A 15,967-nucleotide genomic window follows, 5' to 3' on the forward strand; every position below is an offset into this window, starting at 1 on the left:
AAGTTTATTTCAGCTTTCATGCAATACTTTCACTGATGTTGATATCTACCACATTATCTGATTTTATTTTATTTTTTGGATTTTTGTGCCTAAAACCCATGAGAACTCTTATGTTGTTGTATTTTGTATCTTCATTTTAGCAAACAAAATCTTCAATGATAACAATTACAATAATTGTAAGAAACATGCAATGTCTACTAGAAAGAAGCATATTTTAACCATACACACACTTACTACTCTTAGGAATCATTGGTGGAAGTAGCTTAATGGAACCATGGACTTTTAAGGGAATGCTGTTTTTTAGTCTTCATTTCTTTCTTTCATTTTGAAAATGTGTTCCATGGTCTAAAACAAGAAGGAGCCACTAGTGTTCAACCTAAGAAATTGTGTGCTTCTGGTCTTCTCCATCAGAGAAAAGGACATCTTCTGTAAAATCACAACTTTTCTCTGCAAACAGGACTTATGCAAAGGACTCCAGCTGTAGGATGTTTGTGATTACTGCCATTGGCAGTTAACCTCATCCCTCTGATTCACAGTCCTGAAACATCTTGTGAATTAGTAAATTGAGAATCAAATTTAAAGTAAGTTTAGAATTTGAAAGTTTACAGTCCTGCAATCTACTATATATTAGTGTAAATCTTCACCTCAACCTATACATTTATAAAAAGATCAGGTGCAATAATTTGGAAAAAAAATTGAGAGGTGGCTCCACCAGTGATATGATCTTTGTTAATTTTATTTAACCATATTAAAAGTGATTCTCAGAACTGTTTTCTTAAATAGGCTTTAATGGGCCCAGGAGCAGAGCCAGACCCCGTCCTTGTGGACTGGCCACCCATGTCTTTGTGAGTATGTGCATGTGTCTTCAAATCTCTTATCCACTTATGGCAATCCCACAAATTTCTTAGTCAAGGAATAATAAGAGATGTTTTTGCCTGTTCCTGCCTCTGAAATACAACCTACAGCATCTGCTATTTGATGATGGTCTCCCATCCAAGTACCACACAGCTGACCCTGCTTAGCATCCAACATCAGAAGGGGCTTAGTGTCTCTAGGGCAATGATGCCCAAATTCTGGCCCTCCAGGTGTTTTGGACTTCAGCTCCAAGATGCCTCAGCCACCTTGGCCAATGATTTGGGATTCTGGGAGCTGAAGTTCAAAACACCTGGAGGGCCAGAGTTTGGACATCACTGTTCTAGGGTATTTAGGCCCATGTCTTTACTAATGTGTTTGCTAGGTATTTGTTCCTAAAAACAAGCAAACAAAAATTGTTTAATTTTCTCTATGCAACGTTTCATTTTAGAAGGGCTGTCTGTTTACTTCTTCCATATTGGTCCAGATCAGTACTGGATCAGAGATGCAGTAACTAGAGCCTCAAAGGAAGAAGAATAAAACAATCTGGATTTCCTCCACCTGTAACTTTCCACCTCTGAGAAATCCTCCTTTCCCAAAGGCCCTACAGAGAACAAGATCATAGCACCGGTGCCTGTTTAAGGTTACATCAGCAACACTGTTTTGTGACATTGTGGTTTAGTCTGATAAAGATATCGCTTGGCTTTAGAGCTTGGAACACTTCTAATAAACCATTTTACCCTGTCAGTTCCTCCTTCTTTTTTTTCCCATGTCAGTTTGCATTTAATATCTCTGTGCTACCAACACCACTTGCCCTCATGCCCCTCCTGAAGAATAGTCTCTTTAAGATATGGAAGAGAGAATTTAATCTGTATCCTTCCCAAATAACCCTTCTCCTTTGCATTGCTGAGCACAAATACAAGCTAGATCTGCCCAGGGTATTGATGCTACATCTTCATTGCAAACCTTCTATTAACATCCCATAATTGTATCTCCCTTCACTCTGGCTGCATCCGCATTGCAGAAATAATCCAGTTTGATACCACTTTCGCTGCCATGGCTCCATGGCTATGGAATTCTGGGAATGGTAGCTCTGGTGCCACAATAAACTACCATTCCCAGAATTCCATAGCAGGGAGCCATGGCCATGAAAGTGGTATCAAACCAAATTATGTCTACAGTGCCGATGCAGACTTAATTGGGTAATGGTAAGGATTCATTCTCTTCACTGGATGCAACCCAGTCTATTTCAGTACAATACCATCCAGAATCCACAAAATAGTGATGATGATGATGATGGTATGCATGAGAAGCAGTGGTGAGGCAGTGTGTTCCTGAAAGAAACCATTTTGCACCCAAGTTACCTGGGATGTTAGTGTGTTTGTTCTTTTTGTGTGTGTTGTTTGGCAGGGGCAGAAAAGGCCTGAGGGGGATGCTGAATGCAGTGGGGCAGTTGTTAATGCGACTCTGAGGCGAACCTATCATGGGGTTTTCTTGGCAAGTTTCTTCAGAGGGAGTTTGCCATTGCCTTCCCCTGAGGCTGAGAGAGTGTGACTTGCCCAAGGTCTCCCAGTGGGTTTCCATAGCCGAGCTGGGATTCAAACCCTGGTCTCCAGAGTCATTTGTTGTTGCTGCTGTTAGCCTTCAGGTCGTTTCTGGTGTATAGTGGTTTGGGACTGGACTGCAACTCTGAAGACCAAGGTTCGAGTTTCAGCTCGGCCATGGAAACCCAGTGGGTGACCTTAGGCCAGTCCCACTCTCTCAGCCTCAGAGGAGGGCAATGGCAAACCCCCCTCTGAAGAAACTTGCCAAGAAAAGCCCATGATATGTTCACCTTAGGGTCACCATAAGTCAGAAATGACTTGAAGGCGCACAACAAGGCAAACTTATCACGGGGTTTCCTTGGCAAGAGTTGTGCAGAGGAGGTTTGCCACTGCCTTCCACTGAGGCTGAGAGCATGTGACTCGCCCAAGGTCACCCAGTGTGTTTTATTGGCTGAGCTGGGAATCAAACTCTGGTCTCCAGAGTCACAGTCTAACACTCAAACCATTAGGCCATGCTGGCTGTACTTTGGAGACCAGGGTTCAAATCTCCCCTCAGCCACCGAAACCCACCTGGTGACCTTAGGCAAGGCTCACTCTCTCTGGCTCCACTTTGGCTCATCTACAGAGAGCTTGGCTTGCTGCTGTCGTGTGCCTCCGACTTATGGTGACCCTCAGGCCAGGGTGTTTTCACGTTTCTCCAGAGGGGGTTTGCCATTGCCTTCCCCTACACTGAAGGGGACACCATTCTACAAAGCAACACGATAAGTGTTGTGTGGGTTTTTCGGGCTGTGGGACGGCGTTGAAGAGTGGATTCCTGACGTTTCGCCAGCAGCTGAGGCTGGCGTCTTCAGGGAATGCTAACATGGAGGAGAGTGGAGTATATATGAGGGGGAACAAACTCCTCTAGGACATGGCCACATAGCCTGAAAAACCCACACAAAGCAACAACAACAACACTATAATATGATAGTTTTTTATAATATAATATAATATAATCCCCCCCCCCCCCCGCTTTCAGGGAAGGAGGCGCCTCTGTTTTGTTTGCTTACTTAAAGACAAGACATGTTGATATGGAAGAGAGTGAGGTATATATATAATAGGAGAAGGAGTAAACTCTTCTGGAACATGGCCACATAGCCCGAAAGACCCACACAAAACACACACACAAGGATCGTTTTTAATAATATGATATATTTCCCCCCCTCTGAGGGAAGAACGCGCCACTGTTTTGTTTGTTTGCTTAAAGGCAAGACAGGCTTGGAGAGGGTATGAGGGAATAACGCGAAGTCGGGGGGAGTCTTACTCTTTAGGGCACTGAGAGGAAAAGGAGGAGGAGGGAAGAGGAGGGCGGAGTGGGCTCGCGGGGGCGCGCGCTTGACCGCCTCCCTCTTGGTCCCTCCCCCTGCCTGCCTGTCTCCCCAAAGTGCCCGCCCCCTTGCCTTCCTCCTCCTCCTCCTCCTCTTCTTCCTGGAGGCCGGGTCTCCCCCTCCGCCGGGTCCCCGACTCCTCCGCCTCCGGATTGGCCGAAGCGCTGACAGGAGGAGGCGCAGGAACTCCCCGCCGCTGCCCGCCCTCCGCTATAAGCCTCTTTGCAGCTTTCCCTCTCAGCCTCTCTCTCTGGGTTGCCCGCGCGTCCCTGTGTGGAAAAACACACACAGACACACAGACACCCCACAACCCCAAACTCCGCTGCCAGGCCGAGGCCTCGGTTAAGGCGGAGGACCCTCCAGCCCCCCGTCCTCCTCTGTTTGAATTGGTGAGGAAGAAGAAGAAGAAAGAAGAAGAAAGAAGAAGAAAGGGAGCGAAGGGGGGAAAGAGAGGAGAAACTCCTTCCCGCCCCTCTGGTCTCTCTGGCTCGCTTCGCAACTAACAACAACTAGCCGCAGCGCAGTCCTCTTCCTCCTCAGTCCAGCTGACCACCAAAGTCGGGTTTCGGGAGCGAAGCCAGAAAGAGAAGGAGGAGGAGGAGGGCCGGGGAAGGCAGTTGGTAGACTTTTTGTTCACAATAAACTGCCCCCTGTTAGGACAAACCAAAGGGGGAGCAGAGCCTGAGGACCCGAGAAGAGGAAGCCCAGGAAGGAATGCTTTCCCCGCCGGCCGAGCCTTGCTCCCGCCGCCGCCTCCTCCTCCTCCTCCGTCTCTCTTGCTGAGAAGGGGATTTTTAAGCCGAGAGCTACATGACTGCGCGGATCAGGGGATCGCCAACACCATCATGCGAGGTAAGACAGGGAAAGAGGGGTGTGTATTTGGGGGGGAGGGGGGACTGATCCGTCTGGCTCTGTGGGGTCTTTCTCATCTATGATGGTTCTTAGCCCTGGCATGACTGTGATGGTGGTGATGATGATGATGGGGGGTGGAAGATGTGCAGGACGGCAAGGGAAGGGAGGCTGAGGAGGTGGGAAAGTTCCCCAGGTTGGGTCTCTTTGGACCCTTTGGTCCTGGGTGGTCTCTCTTTTGCGCCCCCCTGGAGCAGAAGAGCCCGATCTAGGTCTAGGAACTTTCCAGGGTAGTCCTTTCTCCCCCAGTAGGATGCAGCTCTTCCTCCAGACTCCTGCCTCCCAACCCTGTGCCCAAAAGTGTGGATGTCGGCGCTGTCGGTCTCAGTGTTAACTGCGAGTCGCCTCCTGAGTTGAGTGGCACTTCGGGGGGAATGTTTTCTAAGGTTGCGGGAGGAGGGGCGCTCTGGAGAAGAAACTTGAGCTGAGAGAAGGGGGCACCCGAAGGAGCTGGGCTGGGTTTTTGGGCTAGGGGAAAGTCAGGCCAGCCCAGGCCCCCTCCCCGGACTTGGCAGTGGGGCAAGGAAGAAGGACTCCCCACAAAGTGTGTATGTCTGTGTGTGGAGAGGGGGCACTAACGCTTTCAGGAGAGGGATGGGCTGCCTGAGGCCGTGCGAAGGAAGGAGAGCCCTCAAAACTTCTTCCGACCTATTGGCACAGGGCAGAGCCCCCAGGTCCTCAGTTATTGAAGACTCCTTTCCTTTGGGGCAGAGGAAGGCTTCTAGGCCACGACGGGAAAGTTTACTACCTCACCCCCCCCCCCGCCCTCCAATACTAGAATTCCCTTCCCCTCGGGCAATAACCATCTCCTGTTGGCCCTACATCTTCCTTTGTCCAAAGTCTTTGGGAGCAGCAAAGCTCCATGGCTCCCTCCATCCCTCCATCTGTTGCATGGACTCCTTCCGAGTTGGGAAGGGAAGGAGGGGGTTAACTTTTTTCTTGTTTTGGTGGAGGAACTGAACGTGCTGCCTGCCTAGTTCAGGGGAGTGTGGCTTCTCCGCAGGGAGAACCCGTCCTCTCGTCCTTCCAAACGGGGCAAACTCACCCTTAGGCCCCCCATAGAGAATCCGCCACGCTCAACTTCTCTGCGCCTCTTCCAATACATGTTGCAAGTCCTACTGAATTGTAAGGAAGCCCCAAGAACTTCCTCAGCCTGGCTGAAGCTGCCCTACTCCCTTCTGGCCCGATGGTCCCTAATGTGTCAGATCGATACGGATGGGCTGGGGGCGGGATTTGCAATGTGTGCTTTAAGAATCACTTCTGGGCCCTTTCCTTTCTGCTCAGCACTTTGCAGGGCTCTTTAAATGTTGTCCTCAAGTCCGAAGAGGAGGCCACCTTTGTGTTTTCTCTTCCATAATAAAACATAATGTGTTCTCCCCACCACCATTCCCTTCTCCTTTTGTGTCGTGCCTTTTTAGTTTGTAAGCCTGAGGACAGGGAACCGTCTAATTAAACATTAAATTTACAGCGCTATATAAATAATGCTTAATAATAATAAACTCATAGAGAGAGAAAGAACTGACACCTGGGGCCCACCTCTCAGGTCTTCTCTGCTCTGCCTCCAGTTCAAATTACAACCCTCCCCATGTCCGCTCCTCTCTGGGCCCACAACAAACTCTGACTCCCAGAATTCCATAGCCTTGAGCCAGACAAGTTAAAGCGGTACCAAACCTGGTTATTTTTCTCACCTTGCCGGTTGTCCTCTCCCTGTCTTGACTAGCCATCGCTGCTCAGTTCCAAGGAGAGGACACTCTGCACATGCACGAGAGACCTTGTCTTCCTTCGGCTAAGTCCAGAACAGAGGCCCTCCTAGAGCTAACAGAGTAGCAGCCTGTTCAAGAATATAAACAGAGAGCGAGAGAAAAAAATGTGGCCCCTTTAAAAGTAAGGGTTTATTTCAGCATAGACTTTCGTGGACCATACCTTCTTCAGAGGCCTTGCTTACAATAATGTTGGTTTTCTGTTGGTTCTGAGGTCAGGTTGTGATGCGAAGGTGTGTCGCTGAAGCTGGGAATGAATTACTGTCAGGTCAGAAAAAGTGCAGATGAGCCTTATAGAGAAAAAGAGGGGCAAGTGGAGAGTAGGACTGAAGAGAGCCGAGCGTCCTCTTCCCTGGCAGTAAGCGCCACTGAACTCGGTGGGACTTGGCTTAACTTCGGAGGAGACCTGCAGGAGGTTGAGCTGCTGGGAGCCTTGTGTTAGCTATATCCTGGAGGTAATCCTTCTAGGTTCAGTGAGGCTTGTTCCCAGGTAAGTAAGTTGAATACTAAGCACACTTATTAGGGGCTGCTGGACATCTTTGGTTTCTGGCTGAGTGTGCCTGGCCTTGAGCTGAAGGTTGGCAGCGTAAAACCATGGCTCTGAAATCCATCAGGGGTACCTTTATTGGCCAACTGAAATGCACAAAATATACTTGCATTTCGGTTGGCCAATAGAGCTATCACTGGTGGGTTTTTGTTCGTATTTGTTAAATGGCCCCCACAGCTCCCTCTGCATGTTTCCTATGGCTGTGACGAATAGGAAAGACCCTCTGCTCCTGGCTTGTGGCAGGAGATTTGGGGGAGAAGGTTCTGCTTCATCAGATAACATGGAGTGGGATGTGGAGAGGTAGAAGAGAAATAAATGGAAGAGAACCAGCGCTACACCGTCTGTCGTGATTAAAATGCTCAGGTGGGAACCTTTTTCTTTCCTTACTTTGTCCACGCTTGGGAGCCCTGAAGCATCCCGCTGCCAGGCATGCAATGCCAGCCTTTGAAGGCCATTGCGGGCAAGTGATGGGCATCAATGGCAATGGAGGAGGAATAAGCCTATCCTAGGCTTGCCACCTTTAAAGCAATCCTCGTGTGCTTCCTCGGAAGTGAGTCTTACCCAACCCATTTGGCCTTACTTCTGAGGAAGGCGTAGGCTGGGTACTGTACACGTGGGAATAGTGGGTACTATACACTGACCGTGTTCCTCTGGGCCCAAGGGTGGGTTGCAGGCACCCTGAGTGTCCAGCAAGCGAAGTCAAAGTCCCCTTGAGCACCAGGAGCCTGGTCCTGCCTCCAGTTGGGCGACTCGGCTTCCATCCAAAGCGGTGTCTTGTTGCCTGGCTGGCTGTCTGGCTCGCTTTCTGCCGTGGATGTGGGAGTGAGTGGAGACGGGGCTTTGTCCTGTGCTCCACTGACCCACTTCTCTCGGCTGAGGAAACCAGTCCCAGGGACCAGGGCACAGCCCACCCCCCACCAGCCTCCCGCCTTGGGCCGCCAGAGGTAGTTATTACTCAGCGAAAGCTCTCCAGAGCGCCTCTTCTGTCTCTCCTCCTAGAAAGGCCAAGCGCTTGGGCCCCGATCTGTTTGTCCTAGGCATCCCCCCCAATACACCTCCCTTGGGTCATGGAGAGGAACAACCCTGCCCCTTCCACGGGGAGCCTAAGCTGAGCTCCTATCTGGGATGCGCCTGCCCTCTTTGGTGGCAAGGAAAGTTTCTGGCGCTACTGCAAAGAGTCGACCTCCTCTCTCGCTTCTTCCTCTTGAGCCCCAATTTCTCAATCGGACGTAGGGAACATGACCCACCACAACCCTTGGCAAGGTCTTCCCTTTCGTACCTGAAGCTAGGCTCATTCACAGGAGGAGTAAGTCCCTCGCAATGCCCTGGGATGTCTTTCTGACCTGGCTGGAAGTTAACCGCAACTGCGAGTCTTCCCTTCAATCAGCAGTGGAAACCGATGCTCCAAACTCCTCTGAATCCATTGATTCATCAACCCCCTCGTTTAATAGATGCTAGTCCATAAACGTTTGTCATTAAAAAAGGGAAGAAGTTTGGCAATATTGACTATTTCTCACGGTATTCCCTGAGAAATGGCCAACCTTGCCAACCTTTTCTTTTCTCCTGCAGGTTCATGGACCTTTATTCCCACTGGGCCCAGAGTGACTGACTTCAGGATTGCGCTCAGGATTGTGCCTCTCTGGTACTTTGAGTGTACAGAAACTCTCACGTTGAGTATGTGCATAAGTACCAAGGCTGCGTCTATACAGGTGCAATCTCTCCAATTCCTAACCCTCCCCAAGGCCCAGAGTGACTCGCCTTCTCCCGGTCCTCCCAAGCCCTAGGAAGGAAGCGCTGGCCGGTGCCACGCCAAGAGAGTCTCTGGGTAAACAGGAGCTTGGCGTTAGCTTGAAAAGGCAGGAGAGGGGTTTGCTGATGGTGCTGCTGTTGTGTGCCTTCAAGTTGTTTCCGACTTATGGCAAACCTTAGGGCTTTGCTGGGCAAGACTGGCTCAGAGAGCGGTTTGCCCTTGCCTTCCCCTGAGGCTGAGAGAGTGTGACCTGCCCAAGGTCACCCAATGGGTTTCCACGGCGGCCATTTGCTTCTCTGATCCGTCCGGCTTCTGCTCTGTATGTCGGTGGTTGTGTAGGGCGGCATCGAGTCCTTCTTTTGCCAGAGGGATCAACTCTAAGGGGCGCTTCGGTTGCCTTTAAAAGGCCGGACCAGGAGTCCCGCTCAGTGTTGAAATGCGGGCGAAATTACGTGGGAGCTCTAAATCGGATCTACTAGGTCACGAAAGTTGGAGTCTGGCCGCTGCCAAGGCTGCATCCACACTGCAGCATTAATCCACTTTGGCACCACTTGAACTCCCGTGGCTCACTGCTCTGGAATTCTGGGGCGGGCAGTTTGTTGTTGCCCTAGAGCGCCCTGACAGTGAAGGCTAAGTGTCTGTCTCCTCGAAATACAAATCCCAGAATCCCGGGGCAGTTCCCTTGGTGCCAAACTGGATTCCTTCTACGGCGCGGATGCAGCTCAAACCTGCAAGTCTTTTACCGAGTTGCAAAACTCCTGGCTGGTTCGGGATTTCTTTTTTTCTGAGGCCGGCGGGGCGGAGTAGACTGGGAAACCGACTCTTCTGGCGACCTCTCCTTTCTGTCACTTGCCTAAGCGACTGGATCAGAGGGAAGCCATGTCCTCCTCGTCCTCCTCCGGAGAGATTCTGCGGCGGGATCTGGCAGCTCCGTCGCTCGAGTCCCAAGACGGGCCTTGGTTGTTAGATGGACCGCAAAAGCTCTCTTTTTTGTGTTGTTGGTGGCATCACCAGGAAGGAGTAGAAAGTTGGCAAGAGGGGAAGCATCAATGCCAGAAAAGTCAATGCAACATAAGAAGAAGGAGGAGGAAGAGGAAAAGATGAAGATGAAGAAGATGATGGAGGAGGAGGAGGAGGAGGAGATGAAGAAGATGATGGAGGAGGAGGAGGAGGAGATGAAGATGATGATGGAGGAGGAGAAGAAGAAGAAGATGATGAAGAAGATGATGATGATGGAGGAGGAGGAGGATGAGAAGAATAAGAAGCAGCCGCAGCCGCCTGTCTGTTTTATGGTTTCACTCCAAGCGCACACTGCCTTCTATGCCTGTACTTACTGTTGGGCAAACAAGCTTACTCCCGAGTAAACGTGTTTAGGGTCAGTCCCTCCCTTTGTCCCGTTGAGTCCCACTCAACTCCATGGGACAAAGCCAAGCTCTGCCCCTAAACGTGTTGGCCTAGAAACTAAACACGCTTTCGGGACTATAAACCCACTAACTCCCATATACACCACTACCTGAAACCTCATGCTAACACATTCCTTTTTCTCTCTCTCTTGTCCCTCCATCTCTCTCCCTTCCTCCTTTTTTATGCTGCCAGAGGCTCCTTTGAAAACTAGAAACACTCGTGTTTCCCTTGTTTTTGGCCTCTACTTCTCTCCAAAGTCTGTTGAGGTACCAGAGGGACCCCGATCTGTCTTTTCAGTGGCATTTCTTTTTCTTTTTTAAAGTAAACCCATCCTACTCCTCCCTTCAGCCGCTGCCGGGTGAATGGGGACCCGCCGCCCTCCAAGGCGAGGCCAGGCCCGGAGTGGCGAGTGTCCCGCTCGATCGGGAAGCGGAGTGCCTTGTTAATGGAATATTAATCGGTAGGCATTTTTTCAATTGGGTCCCTGAAGGGAAGAGGCGAGGAGAGGCCCGGCGGGTCGATCCTTTATTGGCATCCCGCAAAATCAAACCACGTTAACCTTGCGAGGGTGAGCAGGAGGAGAGGGGTGGGAAGCTCTCCCCGTGGGGTTTTTGTTTTGTTTTAGCTGGCTGGGTGGACTCTGTGTGTGTGTGTGTGTGTGTGTGTGTGTGTGTGTGAAGTGTAACTAGTTATTGCAGCCAACTCCATTCTGTCTGTTAGGGGGGCCTACTGAGAGTTTGCATCTGCAGAGGAAGCAAAGAGTTTGCAAAAGTGTGCTTCCTAAACATCACGATTTTGTCAGCAGCTTATTCAGTCTTCAGTACTGGAGAGATGAATTTCTACTTTCAGATCAATATAATGAAAGGCCACTCTGCAATTTCACGTTTGAAGCAAAGGAAGATAAAAAAAAGTAGGTCTTATTTTAAAAGCCTAAGGAGCAGCTGAGTTCATCCCTGGATGGGATTTGTCTGTCCCAAAGTCCAACCCCATAGATGGACTGCAATGCTCTCTGAGATGTCAGGAGAGGATTTTACTAAGGTGGTCCTTTCAAGTTGGAGGTAAAGACCAAAGTAATCTGTGTCTCTGTTTCCCAAAGGATGGATCCAACCTTTTTTTTAAGGGGCGATTCTGCTGCATCCACACTGGAGAAATAACCCAGTTTGGCACCGCTTTAACTTGTCTGGCTCAAGGCTATGGAATTCTGGGAGTTGGAGTTTGGTGTGGGGCCCCACAACAAATTCCAACTCCCAGAATTCCATAGCCTTGAGCCAGACAAGTTAAAGCGGTGCCAAACCGGATTTATCATCATAATGTCTAGTCGGCCTCTTATCATTTGCTTCCTCCTCCTTGCAGTGGTCTGGTCTCTACAAACCCTAAAAGCTTCTTTTTAAAAAAGCTTTAAAATTTTTAGATTGTAAAAACCTCTCTTTTATATAATTGTTGGATTTGGGAGAAGGCAAATAAGGGGAAAGCAGCCCAAAGAAAGAAGCTGATGTTTCTGTTCTGTAAATAATTCATATCCAGGGCATTAAAATGGTCCATTGGCTGGTTTGAACATCAACAAATGTAAATATCCCTTTCTCAAAAGGTACTCCTTTGAATGTACTATTTCCTACTCCACCACCTCCTTCCCTCCTGTTAAAACTCAGTCTTTAAAAATAAAAATACCTAAATTGTATTCCTTCCCCTACAAAATTTAGATTCAGCTTTTATAATTATTTGGGAGAATTAAAACGTCAAACATTTTTTAATATATATTTACATATAGGGTGCTGCTTTTTCCACATTAGAGAGAACTAAAAGCTTTGGATAATGAAGGTGATAATAGTGTTTGAGTCCATCTTGCCACTGTTAAGTCTCCAACAGTAGTAACTTACTTATGGTTAAACATGTGAGACCCAGAGAAAGCACAGAGTTTGCAAAACTGTTGTGGTTCCTAAACATCACAGTCAAATTTCTTAGCAGCCCATTCAGTCTTTACTTTTCTGGAGTTCCAGCAATCCTTGAACATGTTTCATTAGTGGGCCCCCAATTTAGATGACAGACGACAGTGCTCTTTTCCTTCTCCCTCCTCTTACTACTGCCAGATCAAACATTTAGGGAAAGGAATAAATGGATGAAAGAACACGAAAAACCATATATCATTTGAAACAGACAATTTCTCCTCAACTGATGAATGCTAATAATATCATTATCCTTTTTATTATGATTTCATGATTACAATCTTGATTAGGGTTATGATTTCATGATCTGAAATCAGGTGCTACTGAAACACGAGGATGATTTAATTTTCAATGCTATCCTAGGAAATTATATATATATAAATTATATATATGATTTGCTACTTATTTGGTGTAATATCCTTGCACATTCCATGCCTTTGTCTGATAGCATCAAATTATTCATGTGATCAGTAAATAATCTTTTTACACCAAAGTTAATCATCGTGATGCAAGCAATCCTCAATAAGACGAGAGCAATAATAAACCCATAAAGAATCAAGGTACCACTGCCTTTTAAGAGGCTGTTTACACATCACAGGACTCTCTGTTTCAGGGTTGTTGCTTTTGTTAGAGAGGAACTGTGATCTGAAAGGCCTTCACTGACAACATCGTTCATGCCATCTTTGCTCTGTGTGTGTGTCTATGTGTCTTCAAATCACTTGTCCACTTGTGGTGACTTCATGAATTTCATAGGGTTTTCTTAGACAAGGAATACTCAGAGGTGGTTTGGCCAGTCCCTTCCTCTGACATATTACTTACTGTACCCTGGCGGTCTCTTATCCTAGTATTCATACTGCTTGGAAAATCCAGAAATCCACAGCAGTATTAAATGAGTCTGATGTTAATATTTTGTATAAGCCATTTGTATGTATCTAACACTAAACTGGTATCTGTCTTTTTACATTGCACACTGAAACTGAAAACACAGTCATCTTCCTTTGACTATTTCCATGGATGAAGTAGCATTCTTCTCTTTCTCTTTCTCTCTCTCTCTCTCTCTTTCTTTCTTTCTTTCTTTAAAAATAGATAAAAAGATTGCACTTTTGTAGAGAGGAGAGCTGCATTTTGAGACCAGCTTTAAGAAATGTTTATTGTAGAGGCTGTTTAAAACACTTCTTGATATCATTTCTGTCCTAGGCAAACTTTTCCTACTGTGCTTCGTCAGTCAGATATAAATAATTTGTTCTATGGTATTTTTTTATACAGTTAGGGGGAAAAATCTTTAGGAGAACTGACAACCTATCTTTTAAATGAAGATATTACTCCTAAAGTATATTTCTTTTATACCAAAAGATAAAAACATTCACAGAACGCTACTAATTACAGATCAGTTTACAGCAATCACAGTGTTTTGGGGTGATAGCCACATTATAAAATACAGTCCCATTTTGCACTGGTTATTATACAATCATAGTTACCAATTGCTGGACAGCAATATCAGAAGAGAAAGTCCCAAGATGCCAAATAAAATCACATATACAGACAACCCAGCCCTTTTCAGTTGATGCAATGGACTTCTAAGGAACAATCCTTGGCTTCGATGAAACTGAAAGAAGGCTCCTTTTGTCACTAAAGACAAAAGAGGCACACAGGAATAAATATTGATTGAACTAATCATCAAATGAATAGAAATGAGATTTACCAGTACAGCAATATAATAGGTTATGTTAAGTAGTCCTTTCATAAGCCATATGTCGTCCTTTCGATCCATGACCCTAGTGGTTCAGCTCTTATCAAGGAAACCACAGGTGTTTTAACGACATTTGTGGTCAATCATGCTAATTGTAATGGAGGTGTAACTAACTATCAGTAATTACATGGACCTCATAGTGAGCTGCAGAAATGCAAAGAAATGCACTAACTACTAAATAAGGACACTATAAAGGAAAAAAAAAACATAGATGGGTTGCTAGCACAGTTCTTCAAATTGTGTCCACTCTTTGAATATTAATAACGTCTGCTTGGATAAGACAGTCCCATATAATCATGCTGACATGGTTCCAGTGAAATCTGAAGTTTGTGTTGATCCATTTGTAAGATAAATTTCTTTGCGCGCTAACTTTGAAAGTTAACTGCTCAAGGATCATTTGTTAAAGTGAACAGGTGCAGCCCCAGCTTTTTGCAGAAGCAATACGTATAGACAGACTTTGGACATTTTCATGTATGATAAAAAGTTCATTTTGTTTTCCCCAGTTCATATATAAGAACTGTATTACCTAAAGGTTTAGTTTTAAAATAGCTTCCTGCTACCTTTCTATCCTGCATTAATCGGGATTTGCACATATGTACACAAGCAACATAATAAAGTCTATATACATTGCCTATGGGAATTGTCTGAAATTGCTACAAGACTAAGTGTCTTTCTGCATTTTCACTTGGCTATAATATGTATTGTGCCATATACATGTTGGTTCTTTCAGAATCCTTAATCTAGATATGGTGCTCTCATTTTTCACCAGTCTGCCATCAGACGTAATTCCCATTGAGTTCAATGAAATTTACTCCCAGTCAATATATTAGAGTATGGCAGCCTCATTATTTTATAATCTAGAATTTCATAGGCTGGGCATGATCCAGCCAGCTATTGCACTTCGAAGCACTAATGGTTTCAGACTGAAAGTTGAGCAACTGCTTAAAGCCCTCCTGTTTGAAACAAAGGTATATCACAGTTCTTCCTGTTTGCTTGGATTATTATTATTATTTTTATTATAACATACCTTTCTAAATTCCATAGTGCTTGAAATTTGTTCTGCTTAGTGTTTGTAGTTTTTCTCTGTCAGTTACTTTCGGTGGGATTTGTGTGGAACTATTCTGTTGAACGGGCAACATCTGAAGAAACGGCATGAGGATATATGGTCCAAAAACCTCCAAGATTATGTCTAGACTAAAAGCTCTGAAAACAAAGTATTCTTTCAAGTAAAGGTCATGTAATGGTGGTTACTTGTCAGATGAAATCATCATTTCAGGAATTATTTTATAGTGTAAAGGAAAATTTTTACTATCCTGAGGCTACTCACATGACCAAGGCAAGTCAGATTTGAATCTGTGTGCGATATGCCCATGTGATACCTAGTGACTTGAAGTTGTGTGAAACGGAAAAGATTAAGCATCCCCTAAGATAATCAAAGACATAGAATTTATTTAGAACTATCAAAGAGTGTAATCCTACCCATAGTGAAATCAATAGCAAAGTTCTTAGTTGTTTGACTGGATTGCTCCTAAAGTTTGAAGGCATGGGACTGTATTTACTACTACTATAACCAACTAAAATTTTCATGGAAAATTCAAGATAAAAGGAGCATTTGAGACGTTAATTTCAACACACAAGGTTAGATCTAGACTTGTTTTCTTAATCAAAGGGAAGTGATTCCTCGAGTGAATGAAGGCTTCATCAGTTAGAAGAAGCTCCACTAGCTCTAACTACAGAAAGAAGGGGGTGGCTGGAGTAGGAAGACTCTTCAATTTGCTAAGTAGTATTCTTGATATTTTCATAAATAGTAAATTGCCTTTGGAAGCATCTGAAGAATTGTCTGTGAGTATCTTCCTGTGGCTAGAAATAGGTCTAAAAGTTTCAGTTTTTGGCTATAGCTAATTATGCTTTAAGTTAGTGAGGGTGCTAACTTTTCTTAACTGGAAGCCATTCTTTTAGGAATCTGCTTCCATTCCAATGTGCTCTGATATGTACATGGATCTTCTTCCTCCATTTACTTCAGCAGGAAGGATGGGGCAGATTTTATATTCCCATCACTTTGCAAATGTGGGTGATGTATTCTACAGCGAACTGCTTTTTATGGAAGCCCCATTAAAATGAGTGGAATTTAATTTCTAAAG

General features: G+C 45.9%; 1 protein-coding gene across 3 annotated transcripts in view; it reads left to right on the plus strand.

The window, feature by feature from the left end:
* Positions 1-4,050: 4,050 nt before the first annotated feature.
* RORB (RAR related orphan receptor B) overlaps positions 4,051-15,967 on the plus strand; it is a 197,121-nt gene continuing 185,204 nt past the window's right edge. For all 3 annotated transcript variants that reach the window (XR_016277360.1, XM_089490721.1, XM_089490716.1), the window contains exon 1: positions 4,051-4,615. Coding sequence is in view for 2 of the 3 variants with exons in the window: in XM_089490721.1 (XP_089346847.1) it covers positions 4,609-4,615 (7 nt within the window). In the remaining variant the exon portion in view is untranslated. The remainder of the gene's footprint in view (positions 4,616-15,967) is intronic.

The sequence above is a fragment of the Sceloporus occidentalis genome, unplaced genomic scaffold, assembly GCF_023333645.1.
Source record: "Sceloporus occidentalis isolate IW3139 unplaced genomic scaffold, rSceOcc1.0.p SCAF_1, whole genome shotgun sequence".
Taxonomy (NCBI): domain Eukaryota; kingdom Metazoa; phylum Chordata; class Lepidosauria; order Squamata; family Phrynosomatidae; genus Sceloporus; species Sceloporus occidentalis.